This window comes from Chenopodium quinoa, unplaced genomic scaffold (assembly GCF_001683475.1).
Source record: "Chenopodium quinoa cultivar QQ74 unplaced genomic scaffold, ASM168347v1, whole genome shotgun sequence".
Taxonomy (NCBI): domain Eukaryota; kingdom Viridiplantae; phylum Streptophyta; class Magnoliopsida; order Caryophyllales; family Amaranthaceae; genus Chenopodium; species Chenopodium quinoa.
In genome coordinates this window covers 37,494-54,219 of record NW_018745637.1, presented here as the reverse complement: position 1 = coordinate 54,219, position 16,726 = coordinate 37,494, and the positions used below count along the sequence as shown (strand labels likewise).

The window sequence follows — 16,726 nt, the reverse complement described above, 5'->3', positions numbered from 1 at the left end:
TATCCCCTTGAGTTCATCATCTTCTTGATAATACTCCTTGATCAAATCGAACCCAAGTACCTTTGCTTCAACCATCCCAAGCAAATTATGTCTTCTAGACAAGGCATCCGCAACCACATTAGCTTTCCCACTCTTGTATTTAGAGGAAAAGTTAAATGTTTGCAAAAATTCGACCCACTTTGCGTGTCTTGCGTTCAGCTTCTTTTGACCATGTATGAACCTCAATGATTCATGATCGGAATGCAAAATGAAAGGTTGTGGCCTCAAATAATGTGACCAATGTTCTAGAGCTCTTACCATAGCATAGAACTCTTTGTCATAGGTGGAGTAATTCAACTTGCCTTGACTCATCTTCTCACTAAAGTAGGCAATAGGACGCCCACCTTGAATCAACACGGCACCAATACCTTTTCCACTTGCGTCACACTCAACTTCAAATGGCTTGGAAAAATCAGGAAGTGCGAGAATAGGAGTGTTGCACATTTTCTCCTTGACTTCTTCAAAGGCCTTTTGAGCTTGGGTAGTCCATTCAAACGTCCCCTTCTTAGTACACTCAGTTATAGGAGCCATGAGTGTGCTAAAATTCTTGATAAATCTTCTATAGAAAGAAGCAAGTCCATGAAATGAACGAACTTCCGTGAGTGTCTTTGGACTAGGCCATGATTGAATTGCTTCAATTTTGCTAGGGTCTACCTTCACGCCATCACCTGAAACTATATAGCCAAGAAACATGACTTCATACAATAAAAAATCACATTTTTCTAGTTTCCCATACAATTTTTCTTGTCTTAAAACAGAAAATACTTGAAAAAGATGATCAAAATGAGCTTCTTCATCACGTGAATAAATGAGAATGTCATCCAAGTATACTACCACGAACTTGCCAAGAAATGGCCTTAGCACTTCATTCATTAATCTCATGAACGTGCTAGGGGCATTTGTAAGGCCAAATGGCATGACGAGCCACTCATACAACCCATGCTTTGTCTTGAACGCAGTCTTCCATTCATCCCCTTCTCTCATGCGAATTTGATGATACCCACTTCTCAAGTCTACTTTTGAGAAGACCTTGGAACCACTCAGCTCATCAAGCATGTCATCAAGCCTTGGAATTGGAAACCTGTACTTGATGGTAATGTTATTAACGGCTCTACTATCAATACACATTCTCCAAGTACCATCTTTCTTAGGGACCAACAAAGCAGGAACGGCACATGGACTCATGGACTCACGTACATAACCCATACCCATTAGCTCTTCAATTTGTCGTTGTAACTCCTTAGTTTCTAAAGGGTTACATCTATAGGCTGGTTTATTTGGCAAGGGTGCTCCGGGAATGAGATCAATTTGATGCTCAATTCCTCGTATGGGTGGTAGTCCTTTAGGTAATTCATCCGGAAAAACGTCCTCAAAATCCTTAATCAATTGGGCTAACCTAGGATTATGAGCAACAAATTTTTCGTGGGTTTCCTTGGAGTATAGCATGAACAACTCTCCCTCACCTTCCAACTCCCTCTCAAACTCTTTAAGAGACAACAAGGATACTTCTTTTTGTGGGGTTTGTGATGGTGAAAACCGTGGGGGTGGTAAAGGGTGTAGTTTTTTCTTCCTCCCTTCGTGGACTATGGTATACGTATTGTGATACCCATCATGTATAGATTTTTTATCAGTTTGCCAAGGCCTACCAAGTAGAATATGACAAGCATCCATAGACACAACATCACATAATATAGAATCACAATATGAACCAACACAAAAAGAAACCATGCATTGCTTCCTAACCCCGGTGCTAGCATTTGAATCTAACCAACTCAACTTGTAAGGTTGTGGATGATTAGTAGTAGTTAGACCAAGTTTAGATACTAAGGTCTTAGACACGGTATTAGCCTCACTCCCTCCATCAATAATCAAATCACATACCTCGTCACCAATTCTACAACGGGTGATGAAAATGTGTTGGCGTTGGGGGGCAGCATCCTCTTCCACACGTGCTTGCAAGGCCCTCCTAATCACGAGGCTAGTCTTCCCCTCTGGCTCGGCCATGCAATCATCACAATCATCTTCAACTTCTTCTTCCTCCTCCTCAAACTCATCCCAGTTGATGTTTTGAGTGGCCATGAGCTTAACCTCTTGTATGGTTAACGCCCTAGTATTAGGACAATCCTTCTTGTAATGACCTCGTCCTCCACATTTGTAACACACAATGTCACCTAGCTTCACGTCCTTGGTGTCCTTCTTTGGTGGATTACTTGGTTTGTTGAAGGAAGAACCTTCCTTTGTAGGGAAAGAAGGTTTTCGTGCCAATTGAGGGATGGTAGTAGGCTTCTTCTTTTTCCTCTTAGCATCGAACTTAATCACCAATTTGCAAGCTTCAACAAACGTGAGGTTAGTATAACCTTCAAGTTTGTCTTGTAATTCTTGGTCCAAACCAGATACGAAACGCCCCATCTTGAGCTCTTCATTTTCGGTTACTTCACACACAATAGCAAGTCTATCAAACTCTTTTATGTAATCCTCCACAGAGTCCCCATTTTGTTGCAAGGTACTCCACTTCACATATTGACTTTGCTTGTAATTGTGTGGGATGAAACGGTCTTTCATCCGTTTCTTGAGTTTACCCCAAGTAGAGATAGGAGCTTTCCCCCTAAGGGCACGTCCCCTTTGCTCTCCTTGTAGCCAACTATCACCATAGCCTTTAAGCTTGACTTTGGCAATCTTAAAACGTTGTACATCCTCATGAATGTCCTTATATTCAAAGTACCTCTCCAAGGATTTCTCCCATTCCAAGTACTTCTCTGGATCAAGTGTCCCATCAAAAGAAGGAACGTCCACTTTGAGGCTTCTATCCTCCCTCCTAGGTGGAGGGTCCTCATTTTGATCTCTCCTATCTTGCTCGTTCATGAGCCTTGCCATCAAGGCAGCAAGGTTCCCTTGTAGATTGGCATTGGTTTCGGCCAACCTTTCTTGACTAGCAATGGATCGATTAAGAGCTTCCAACGCTGTCCTTAAGTCCGGGTTTTCTCCCATGGTATGTAGGTATTCGACCCCTTAGGAAATGTTTAGAAAAACACCCCCTACCTGACGCGCCAAATGATGTGTAAACAAGATGAGAACCTTGTTACAAAAGTATGTGTTAAGGGGTCTTAGTGAAATCGTGAACAATGAAGGTGAAAATAGGGGAACACTCACCCTAGCTTCGGATATAACAAAGGGGAACACTCACCCTTTGCTTGGTGTAGTTAGGAATAGGGAACACTCAACCCACTCGTTCACTACGCAAGCTCCTAGGTTTGGGAACACTCTACCAAAACTAGCACTCTTCAAATTTGAGCTAACAAACTTGGACCTTAAAAATGACTAGTTACTAAGTCACGTTTAATCAATCAAAACACAAGTGTTTAAGCAAATTTCTGGATACTTTTCATTCATGCATAGCACACTATTTATAGTAGTGTATAAGTTACATAAAGGAACATGGGATTCCTCTTTACAACTTTTAATGATCATCCATCACTTGCCTAATTTAAAAGACAAAATAAGATACTAACTATAAGGTGATTAAGAGGCTCATATAACCGTCCAATTAATCCCTCATAACAACAAAATAAAACTACTCAATTAAGCTTAAAACTATGCTTAAATTAAAGAGGAAACGTTCAGCAAACATGAAGTCTTCAAAGAGCATCTTCAACGTCCAAGAAACGTGCAAACAGCCCCCTTGAGTCACGCTTGTAACCTCCCATTTAAACCCTTGATTCAAGCTCCTTTATTCCAGCAACAACTCTCTAATTAAGTACAAATAACCCCCAAGTAAAGAGGTAGAATAATCAGCCAACCAATGCCTTAATTCACGCCCAACACAAGCCTTGAATCACGCCTTCATAATCAGTCCAATGTAACTCTCAAATGCATCAATCATGCGTGGCTTCAAGCTTGGAAAAACGACACATTAACTAGATGCCTTCAACAAGATTAGTTACACTAAGAGAAGTGTAACCATTTGTTAAACTCTTTGGACTAAAACCGTGCATTGGATTGAAGAATGATTTGGACAAAAAGATTCCATCAGTTTAACTAGATGCCTTCAACAAGATTAGTTACACTAAGAGAAGTGTAACCATTTGTTAAACTCTTTGGACTAAAACCGTGCATTGGATTGAAGAATGATTTGGACAAAAAGATTCCATCAGTACCTTGCTCACTAGCACCGTTTTGGACTTCCTTATCTTGACCATGGATGATTGACCCTTGACCATCTTGGTCAGGTATTTAGATTTACATCATCTGGTATCAGAGCCTAGTTAAGGGTTTTCTTAAAGAAAATCGAGTTTGAAGGCGTTTGGAGCAAAACGGCAGAATTCAATCAGTTTGGAGTTGCGGTTTGAGAAGGACATATCTCCTTCGTTTTCTGTCCAAATCGAGTTATTTCTTTTTTGAATCTGGATATTTTTTTGCGTAGATTACTCACAAAAATTTTCAGATATTTTGGAATCTTTCTGCTAATAAACTGGGCAGGTTTTTCGCAGCAGCGCAGAAAAGAGGCAAAACCAGGAAGGCAGAATTCAATTGAAGATTTCTCCCTCATCCGAAAAGCTTTTGAGGAATTTCTTTTTTGAAAATTGGTTGTTTTGATCTGAATATTCTGAATTTGTAAGCCTTTGAGAGTCTAGAGGCACTTTTCGTTTTTCATTTTGTCTCTAATTTCGGCAGTTTTCATTGTACTTGTAATATCCAAGCAAAATAGTGGAAATCATGTCTAGTGAGGAGCTTGCTAGAATGTTGCAAGTAATCACTGAAAAATTGGAGAATTTGGAGAAAAAAACAGAAGAGAGTGAAGTCTCTAGGGCACAACAAGATACTAGGATGGATGCCATATCTGATATGCTCCTTAAAGCCACTAGGAAAATAAATGAATTAGAGGAGGAGGATGAAAATAGTGGTAACAATTTTAGACAATTTGATGAAGATAGGGGTCTAAAAATTGATATGCATGAATTTGATGGAGGGCATGATTGTGAGGCTTTCTTAGATTGGGTTAGGCAAATTGAAACCGTTTTTGATTACAAGGGGTATGATGATAGGAAACGGTTCAAGTTGGCTGTCCTTAAACTCACTAAACTAGCTGCATTGTGGTATGAAAACCTCAAGTCAAATAGAAGAAGAGAAGGGAAAGATAAGATAGACTCGTGGGAAAAATTAAAAAAGAAAATGAGGGAAAAATGGGTAAGTAAAGAGTATGAACAAGATCAATACTTAAAATTAACCCACCTATCACAAGAAAACATGAGTGTGGAGGATTACATAAAAGAATTTGAAAGGTTAGGCTTGACTTGCGACTTGCAAGAAAAGGAGGCTTACAAAATTGCTAGATTTGTCAAGGGGTTGACCAAAGAAATTAATAGGAAAGTGGAAGTTACTCATTATGCCACTTTTAGTGATGTATGCAAACTAGCTTTGAAGTATGAGTCTCAACTTAAAGAAGAAAAGGAGAAAGAGAAGCCCAAAACTTCTTCTTTCAAGAATACTTCGAAATTTACTCCTTTCAACTCTAAAGGGAGTACTTTTCAAAGTAAAACCTTTTCACCTAGCTCATCAAAAGGGAAAGAAAAACAAGTAGTTTCGCCTAGTGAGCTTTCAACTAGGAGAAAATGCTTCAAGTGTCATGGGAGAGGACATATTGCATCGGAATGTCCTAGTAAGAGTGTGTTAACAGCCTCTCAATGTGCTCTCATGGATGAGGAAGAAAAGGTCTATAACTTTGTGGCTCATGAGGAGGGTTGCGAGTTTGATGAAGAGTATGAGGAAGAGATTCAACCCGAAGATGAGTTCAACATGATGGTGGTTCGTAGAATCTTGTATAATGAACCCGAAATTGATCTTAAACAACGAAACAACTTGTTCCACACTAGATGCAAGATAGGAGAGAAGACTTGCAATGTGATTGTTGATAGTGGTGCCCAAACAGATGTTGTTTCATCCGAGGCTGTGAGTAAATTGAAGCTACCCACTAGAGACCATGGTGAACCTTACAAGCTCAATTGGTTGAATGATGGCACAAGCATTAGAGTCAAGAAGCAAGCATTGGTGTCTTATTCCATTGGAGGGTTCGAAGATGAGCGTTGGTGTGATATTCTTCCTATGGATGCGTGTCATTTGTTGCTTGGAAGACCGTGGCAGTTTGATCATGATTCGAAGCATAAAGGGAAAACTAATGTGTATATTGTAACTACCAAAAATGGTAGAAAAGTTAAGTTAGTGCCTTTACCTCCTAAAGTTGCTAAGAAAGAAAAAGAGAAAAGCAACTATCTTGTAACTTGTAATGAATATGAACGAATAATGAAAGAAATGGGGGGAGGGTATGCTTTGGTGGTAAGGACCAAAGATGATAATGGTACTACTTGTATTAACTCATCCATGCTAAATGAGTTATTAGAAGAGTACCAAGATGTGTTCCCCAATGACTTGCCCAAAGGCCTACCTCCAATTAGAGGCATTGAGCACGCCATTGACTTAATTCCAGGAGCACCTTTGCCCAACAAGGCTGCCTATAGGTGTAATCCGGAAGAGAGTAAGGAACTTGAAAAGCAAGTGAACGAATTACTTGAGAGAGGTTATGTGAGAGAAAGCCTTAGTCCTTGCGCGGTTCCAGCCCTCTTAGTACCAAAAAAAGATGGTACTTGGAGAATGTGTGTTGATAGTCGTTCCATTAACAATATAACGGTCAAATACCGTTTTCCTATGCCTCGATTGCAAGATATGTTAGATGAGTTGAGTGGTGCCTTAGTCTTTTCCAAAATAGATTTAAGGAGTGGGTACCATCAAATGAGAATTCGAGAGGGGGATGAGTGGAAGACGGCTTTCAAAACAAAACAAGGGTTGTATGAGTGGTTAGTGATGCCATTTGGGCTTTGCAATGCCCCAAGCTCCTTCATGAGATTGATGAATGAAGTTCTCCGTCCTTTTCTTAATGATTTTGTTGTTGTTTACTTAGATGACATTCTTGTGTATAGTAAAAACAATGATGATCATGTAATTCATTTGAGGAGATTGTTTGAAAAATTGAGGGAGGTGAAGTTGTATGGTAAGCTTGAAAAATGTGTATTCATGACTCCTAGTGTTGTATTCTTAGGATACATTGTAACAGGAGAGGGGGTTCATGTAGATCCGGAGAAGGTAAAAGCAGTCCAGTCTTGGTTGGCTCCAACCAATGTGCACGAAGTTAGAAGTTTTCATGGACTTGCCTCCTTCTATAGGCGGTTCATCAAAAACTTCTCTACCATCATGGCTCCAATCACCGAGTTGACCAAAAAGGGTGAGTTCGTATGGGAAGAAAATGCTCAACGAGCCTTTGAGAAGGTTAAACATATGCTTTGCAACGCTCCTATACTTGTGCTACCAGATTTCAACAAAGTGTTTGAGGTAGAGTGTGATGCAAGTGGGATTGGAATAGGTGCTGTTTTGATTCAAGAGAAGAAGCCCGTGAGTTACTTTAGTGAGAAGTTGAATGGGGCTAAGTTGAACTATTCCACTTATGACCGTGAGTTCTATGCCATAGTTAGAGCACTTGATCATTGGTCTCACTACCTTAGACCAAAACCATTTGTTCTTCATTCCGATCATGAGGCTCTGAAATTTATTCATGGGCAACAAAAACTCAACAAGAGACATGCTAAATGGGTGGAGTTTCTCCAATCATTTACCTTTAGCTCCAAGTACAAGGATGGAAAGAGTAATGTTGTGGCCGATGCATTGTCTCGTCGGAGCTACTTACTTTCCATCGTGGATGCTAAGATCTTGGGTTTTGAACAACTCAAGGAATGTTACATAAATGATCCCGACTTTGCTAGCGAGATAGAGAATCCTACCAAAGAGTTTGTGAGACAAGATGGCTACCTCTTTAAAGGTAACAAGCTATGTGTTCCGAAGAGTGGGGTTAGGGAGTTATTAGTGAGAGAAGTGCATGGTGGAGGTTTAGCCGGTCATTTTGGGATACAAAAGACTCTTGATATTCTAGGTGAACACTTCTATTGGCCTAGAATGATCAAGGATGTTACTCATGTTGTGGAGAGATGTGCTACTTGTCAAAAGGCTAAGGGACACTTCACAAAGGGTCTTTATACTCCGTTGCCAGTTCCGGATGCTCCATGGGAAAGTGTTAGCATGGATTTCATTGTTGGATTGCCTTGCACTCAAAGGGGAAGAGATAGCATCATGGTTGTTGTAGATAGATTCTCTAAAATGGCACACTTTGTAGCTTGTAATAAAACTGATGATGCCGTGAAAGTGGCCGAGCTGTACTTCAAGGAAATTGTCAAACTCCATGGCATTCCTCGAAGTATAGTATCTGATAGGGACTTCAAATTCCTTAGTCACTTTTGGAGAACCCTATGGAAACTTGTGGGTACCAAGTTACTATTTAGTACCTCTCATCATCCCCAAACCGATGGGCAAACCGAGGTCACTAATAGAACTTTGGGTACTTTGTTACGAGGTCTTGTGAGCAAAACGCAAAAAGATTGGGACATGAAATTAGCCCATGCGGAGTTTGCTTACAATAGAGCTCATTCCCTAACTACTTCCCGTTCTCCATTTGAAGTAGTTTATGGAGTGAACCCATTTGTGCCGATTGATCTTGTTCCTATGGTTAAGAGTGACATGGTAGAGAAAGATGCTAAAAAGAGGGTGGAAACCTTTCAAAAAACCTGTGAGCAAGTGAAGAAAAGAATTGAGGAGATGAATAAAAAATACCAAGAGCGAGCTAATAAGAAACGCAAACAGCCTATTTTTCATCCCGGGGACTTGGTTTGGGTGCATTTGAGGAAGGAGAGGTTCCCTAAGCTTCGCAAAAACAAGCTTATGCCTCGTTCTGATGGTCCTTTTAAGGTTCTTGAGAGGGTGAACGATAGTGCTTACAAAATTGAGCTACCAGACAAATTGATGGGTGTTAGTGCGACTTTCAATGTAGGGGATTTATCACCATACTTTGATGATTCAAGTTTGAGGGCAAACTCTTTTGAAGAAGGGGGGAATGATCCAAAGTGGACATCTAATGAACCTGTTGCTTTAGTCTTAGAGACTCTTGGGTTTTTCCCATTCACAAAGAAGGGTGAAATTCTATGCTGCATTTCATGGGAAGATTGAAGATTGGTACACGGTTGGCTAGCATCACATTTTGGACGCATTTCATGACTATTTTGAGCGTGTGGATCCTAGGCCATTTACTATCTATTATTAACTTATGTGCTAGTTAATGTTGCTGAAATAATGCCAAGAATCTAGCTCTTGGCCGGTTGTAATGGGGGGTTATCAATAGGCTTTATTATGCTTTCATTACTTAGCTTAAATCAAGGAGGAAACCATTGGCTGTTGGCCTTTCATTCTTGGACGGTTTCCTTGGCTTTTGGTGTGCTTTTGCTGCTCCTTTCCTCTATAAAAGGGAGAGCAAAACAGAAATTAAGGAGAGTTTTAAGATTTGATAAAAAACCTTGTGTTTATAGCATTTTAACTTAGAGTTTGTCTCAAGTTCAAGTGTTCCCTTATTGCTTTGAGTGAGTCTTGAGTGATAAGCTTAGGAGAGATTGAGTGAGTCTTATCTCTGGCCTAAAACCCCAAAACTTTGAGTGTGTCCTTGAGTTTTGGCCCTTTTATCTTGTTCCATGATATTTGAGTATTCTAACTATAAGTATTTTTAAATCCATCAACCCATATTCGGGAGGGGGTATTTAGATTTACATCAGTTTAACTTTCATTTGATTCAATTAGCTTTGTAGAATGAATTTCACTTTCATTTGATTTAAATAACTTTGTTTGAATGCGTTTGACTTTCATTTGATTCAATTAGCTTTATTTGAATGTGTTTGACTTTCATTTGATACAATTAGCTTTGTTGAACGTATTTGACATTCATTTGATTAAAATAGCTTTGTTTGAATATGTTTGACTTTCATTTGATTCAATTAGCTTTGTTTGAATGTGTTTGACTTTCATTTGATTTATATAGCTTTGTTTAAATGTGTTTGACTATCATTTTAATTAAAAAGCTTTTTTTGAATATGTTTGACTTTCATTTGATTTAAAAGGCTTTGTTTGAATGTGTTTGACTTTCATTTGATTCAAATAGCTTTTTTTGAATGTGTTTGACTTTCATTTGATTTAAAAGGCTTTGTTTGAATGTGTTTGACTTTCATTTGATTCAATTAGCTTTGTAGAATGTATTTGACTTTCATTTGATTCAAATAGCTTTATTTGAATGTGTTTGACTTTCATTTTATTCAATTAGCTTTGTAGAATGTATTTGACATTCATTTAATTAAAATAGCTCTGTTTGAATGTGTTTGACTTTCATTTGATTCAAATAGCTTTATTTTAATGTGTTTGACTTTCATTTGATTTAATTAGCTTTGTTTGAATGAGTTTGACTTTCATTTGATTCAATTAGCTTTGTAGAATGTATTTGACTCTCATTTGATTCAAATAGCTTTGTTTGAATGCGTTTAACTTTCCATTGATTCAATTAGCTTTCTAGAATGCATTTCACTTTCATTTGATTTAAATAACTTTGTTTCAATTCGTTTGACTTTCATTTGATTCAAATAGCATTATTTTAATGTGTTTGACTTTCATTTGATACAATTAGCTTTGTTGAACGTATTTGACATTCATTTGATTAAAATAGCTTTGTTTGAATGTGTTTGACTTTCATTTGATTCAATTTGCTTTGTTTGAATGTGTTTGACTTTCATTTGATTCTATTAGCTTTGTTGAATGTATTTGACTTTCATTTGATTCAATTAGCTTTGTTTGAATGTGTTTGACTTTCATTTGATTTAATTAGCTTTGTAGAATGTATTTGACTTTTATTTGATTTAATTAGCTTTGTTTGAAAGTTTTTGACTCTCATTTAATTCAAATAGCTTTGTTTGAATGTGTTTCACTTTTATTTGATTCAATCAGCTTTGTAGAACGTATTTGACTTTCATTTGATTCAAATAGCTTTGTTTGAATGTGTTTGACTTTCATTTGATCCAATTAGCTTAGTAGAATGTATTTGACTTTCATTTGATTCAAATATCTTTGTTTGAATGTTTTCGACTTTCATTTGATTCAATTAGCTTTGTAGAATGTATTTGAATTTTATTTGATTTAATTAGCTTTGTTTGAACATGTTTGACTCTCATTTGATTCAAATAGCTTTGTTTGAATGTGTTTGAGTTTCATTTGATTCAATTAGCTTCGTAGAATGTATTTGACTTTTATTTGATTTAATTAGCTTTGTTTGAAAGTTTTTGACTCTCATTTAATTCAAATAGCTTTGTTTGAATGTGTTTCACTTTTATTTGATTCAATCAGCTTTGTAGAACGTATTTGACTTTCATTTGATTCAAATAGCTTTGTTTGAATGTGTTTGACTTTCATTTGACCCAATTAGCTTAGTAGAATGTATTTGACTTTCATTTGATTCAAATATCTTTGTTTGAATGTTTTTGACTTTCATTTGATTCAATTAGCTTTGTAGAATGTATTTGACTTTTATTTGATTTAATTAGCTTTGTTTAAACATGTTTAACTCTCATTTGATTCAAATAGCTTTGTTTGAATGTGCTAGACTTTCATTTGATTCAAATAGCTTTGTTTGAATGTGTTTGACTTTCATTTGATTCAATTAGCTTTGTTTGAATGTGTTTGACTTTAATTTAATATAATTAGCTTTGTAGCATGTATTAGACTTTTATATGATTTAATTAGCTTTGTTTTAACGTATTTGACTCTCATTTGATTCAAATAGCATTGTTTGAATGTGTTTGACTTTCATTTGATTCAAATAGCTTTGTTTGATTGCGTTTGACTTTCATATGATACAATTAGCTTTGTAGAACGTGTTTGACTTTCATTCGATTCAAATAGCTTTGTTTGAATGTGTTTGACTTTCATTATATTCAATTAGCTTTGTAGAATGTAATTGACTTTCATTCGATTAAAATAGCTTTGTTTGAATGTGCTAGACTTTCATTTGATTCAATTAGCTTTGTTTGAATGTGTTTGACTTTCATTTGATTCAGTTAGCTTTGTTGAATGTATTTGACTTTCATTTGATTCAATTAGCTTTGTTTGAATGTGTTTGACTTTCATTTGATTTAATTAGCTTTGTAGAATGTATTTGACTTTTATTTGATTTAATTAGCTTTGTTTGAAAGTTTTTGACTCTCATTTAATTCAAATAGTTTTGTTTGAATGTGTTTCACTTTTATTTGATTCAATTAGCTTTGTAGAACGTATTTGACTTTCATTTGATTCAAATAGCTTTGTTTGAATGTGTTTGACTTTCATTTAATGCAATTAGCTTATTAGAATGTATTTGACTTTCATTTGATTCAAATAGCTTTGTTTGAATGTTTTTGACTTTTATTTGATTCAATTAGCTTTGTAGAATGTATTTGACTTTTATTTGATTTAATTAGCTTTGTTTGAACATGTTTGACTCTCATTTGATTCAAATAGCTTTGTTTGAATGTGTTTGAGTTTCATTTGATTCAATTAGCTTTGTAGAATATATTTCACTTTAATTTAATTTAAACAACTTTGTTTGAATGTGTTTGACTTTCATTTGACTCAAATAGCTTTATTTGATTGCGTTTGACTTTCATATGATACAATTTGCTTTGTAGAACGTATTTGACTTTCATTTGATTCAAATAGCTTTGTTTGAATGTGTTTGACTTTCATTTGATTCAATTAGCTTTGTAGAATGTATTTGACTTTCATTTGAGTCAAATAACTTTGTTTGACAGTGTTTGACTTTCATTTGTTTCAATTTGCTTTGTAGAATGTATTTGACTTTCATTTTCTTCAAATAGCTTTGTTTCAATGTGTTTGACTTTCATTTGATTCAATTAGCTTTGTAGAATGTATTTGACATTCATTTAATTACAATAGCTTTGTTTGAATGTGTTTGACTTTCATTTGATTCAATTAGCTTTGTTTGAATGTCTTTGACTTTCATTTGATTCAATTAGCTTTGTTTGAATGTCTTTGACTTTCATTTGATTCAATTAGCTTTGTAGAATGTATTTGACTTTCATTTGATTCAAATAGCTTTGTTTGAATGTGTTTGACTTTCATTTGATTCAATTAGCTTTGTAGAATGTATTTTACTGTCATTTGATTCAAATAGCTTTGTTTGAATGTGTTTGAATTACATTTAATTCAATTTGGTTTGTAGAATGCATTTCACTTTCATTTGATTTATATAGCTTTGTTTGAATGTGTTTGACTTTCATTTAAATTAAAAAGCTTTTTTTGAATGTGTTTGACTTTCATTTGATTTAAAAGGCTTTGTTTGAATGTGTTTGACTTTCATTTGATTCAATTAGCTTTGTAGAATGTATTTTACTTTTATTTGATTTAATTAGCTTTGTTTAAATTTATTTGACTCTCATTTCATTCAAATAGCTTTGTTTGAATGTGTTTGACTTTCATTTGATTCAATTAGCTTTGTAGAATGTATTTGACTTTCATTTGATTGAAATAGCTTTATTTGAATGTGTTTGACTTTCATTTGATTCAATTAGCTTTGTAGAATGTATTTGACTTTCATTCGATTCGAAATCTTTGTTTGAATGTGTTTGACTTTCATTTGATTCAATTAGCTTTGTTTGAATGTGTTTGACTTTAATTTAATTCAATTAGCTTTGTAGAATGTATTAGACTTTTATTTGATTTAATTAGCTTTGTTTTAATGTATTTGACTCTCATTTGATTAAAATAGCTTTGTTTGAATGTGTTTGACTTTCATTTGATTCAAATAGCTTTGTTGGAATGTGTTTGACTTTCATTTGATTCAATTAGCTTTGTAGAATGTAATTGACTTTCATTCGATTAAAATAGCTTTGTTTGAATGTGATTGACTTTCATTTTATTCAATTAGCTTTGTTTGAATGTGTTTGACTTTCATTTGATTCAATTAGCTTTGTTGAATGTATTTGACTTTCATTTGATTCAATTAGCTTTGTTTGAATGTGTTTGACTTTCATTTGATTTAATTAGCTTTGTAGAATGTATTTGACTTTTATTTGATTTAATTAGCTTTGTTTGAAAGTTTTTGACTCTCATTTAATTCAAATAGCTTTGTTTGAATGTGTTTCACTTTTATTTGATTCAATTAGCTTTGTAGAACGTAATTGACTTTCATTTGATTCAAATAGCTTTGTTTGAATGTGTTTGACTTCCATTTGATCCAATTAGCTTTGTAGAATGTATTTGACTTTCATTTGATTCAAATATCTTTGTTTGAATGTTTTTTACTTTTATTTGATTTAATTAGCTTTGTTTGAACATGTTTGACTCTCATTTGATTCAAATAGCTTTGTTTGAATGTGTTTGAGTTTCATTTGATTCAATTAGCTTTGTAGAATGTATTTGACTTTCATTTGATTCAAATAGCTTTGTTTGAATGTGATTGAATTTCATTTGATTCAATTTGCTTTGTAGATTGCATTTCACTTTCTTTTGATTTATATAGCTTTGTTTGAATGTGTTTGACTTTCATTTAAATTAAAAAGCTTTTTCTGAATGTGTTTGACTTTTATTTAATTTAAAAGGCTTTGTTTGAATGTGTTTGACTTTTATTTGATTCAATTAGCTTTGTAGAATGTATTTGACTTTTATTTGATTTAATTAGCTTTGTTTGAACGTGTTTGACTCTCATTTGATTCAAATAGCTTTGTTTGAATGTGTTTGACTTTTATTTGATTCAATTAGCTTTGTAGAATGTATTCGACTTTCATTTAATTAAAATAGCTTTGTTTGAATGTGTTTGACTTTCATTTGATTCAATTTGCTTTGTTTGAATGTGTTTGACTTTCATTTTATTCTATTAGCTTTGTTGAATGTATTTGACTTACATTTGATTCAATTAGCTTTGTTTTAATGTGTTTGACTTTTATTTGATTTAATTAGCTTTGTTTGAATGTATTTGACTCTCATTTGATTCAAATAGCTTTGTTTGAATGTGTTTGAGTTTCATTTGATTCAATTAGCTTTGTAGAATATATTTCACTTTAATTTAATTTAAACAACTTTGTTTGAATGTGTTTGACTTTCATTTGACTCAAATAGCTTTATTTGATTGCGTTTGACTTTCATATGATACAATTTGCTTTGTAGAACGTATTTGACTTTCATTTGATTCAAATAGCTTTGTTTGAATGTGTTTGACTTTCATTTGATTTAATTAGCTTTGTAGAATGTATTTGACTTTCATTTGAGTCAAATAACTTTGTTTGACTGTGTTTGACTTTCATTTGTTTCAATTTGCTTTGTAGAATGTATTTGACTTTCATTTTCTTCAAATAGCTTTGTTTCAATGTGTTTGACTTTCATTTGATTCAATTAGCTTTGTAGAATGTATTTGACATTCATTTAATTACAATAGCTTTGTTTGAATGTGTTTGACTTTCATTTGATTCAATTAGCTTTGTTTGAATGTCTTTGACTTTCATTTGATTCAATTAGCTTTGTTTGAATGTCTTTGACTTTCATTTGATTCAATTAGCTTTGTAGAATGTATTTGACTTTCATTTGATTTAAATAGCTTTGTTTGAATGTGTTTGACTTTCATTTGATTCAATTAGCTTTGTAGAATGTATTTTACTGTCATTTGATTCAAATAGCTTTGTTTGAATGTGTTTGAATTACATTTAATTCAATTTGGTTTGTAGAATGCATTTCACTTTCATTTGATTTATATAGCTTTGTTTGAATGTGTTTGACTTTCATTTAAATTAAAAAGCTTTTTTTGAATGTGTTTGACTTTCATTTGATTTAAAAGGCTTTGTTTGAATGTGTTTGACTTTCATTTGATTCAATTAGCTTTGTAGAATGTATTTTACTTTTATTTGATTTAATTAGCTTTGTTTAAATTTATTTGACTCTCATTTCATTCAAATAGCTTTGTTTGAATGTGTTTGACTTTCATTTGATTCAATTAGCTTTGTAGAATGTATTTGACTTTCATTTGATTGAAATAGCTTTATTTGAATGTGTTTGACTTTCATTTGATTCAATTAGCTTTGTAGAATGTATTTGACTTTCATTCGATTCGAAATCTTTGTTTGAATGTGTTTGACTTTCATTTGATTCAATTAGCTTTGTTTGAATGTGTTTGACTTTAATTTAATTCAATTAGCTTTGTAGAATGTATTAGACTTTTATTTGATTTAATTAGCTTTGTTTTAATGTATTTGACTCTCATTTGATTAAAATAGCTTTGTTTGAATGTGTTTGACTTTCATTTGATTCAAATAGCTTTGTTGGAATGTGTTTGACTTTCATTTGATTCAATTAGCTTTGTAGAATGTAATTGACTTTCATTCGATTAAAATAGCTTTGTTTGAATGTGATTGACTTTCATTTTATTCAATTAGCTTTGTTTGAATGTGTTTGACTTTCATTTGATTCAATTAGCTTTGTTGAATGTATTTGACTTTCATTTGATTCAATTAGCTTTGTTTGAATGTGTTTGACTTTCATTTGATTTAATTAGCTTTGTAGAATGTATTTGACTTTTATTTAATTTAATTAGCTTTGTTTGAAAGTTTTTGACTCTCATTTAATTCAAATAGCTTTGTTTGAATGTGTTTCACTTTTATTTGATTCAATTAGCTTTGTAGAACGTAATTGACTTTCATTTGATTCAAATAGCTTTGTTTGAATGTGTTTGACTTCCATT

At 34.0% G+C, this 16,726-nt stretch overlaps 1 protein-coding gene across 1 annotated transcript; it reads right to left on the bottom strand.

Annotated features, from left to right (window-relative positions):
- Positions 1-633: 633 nt before the first annotated feature.
- Positions 634-2,601, bottom strand: LOC110716785 (the record flags this gene model as incomplete). The annotated part of the gene is made up of 1 exon (XM_021895414.1): positions 634-2,601. A coding segment is annotated over exon 1 (1,968 nt), but the record flags the coding sequence as incomplete, so codon positions are not given.
- Positions 2,602-16,726: the final 14,125 nt, after the last annotated feature.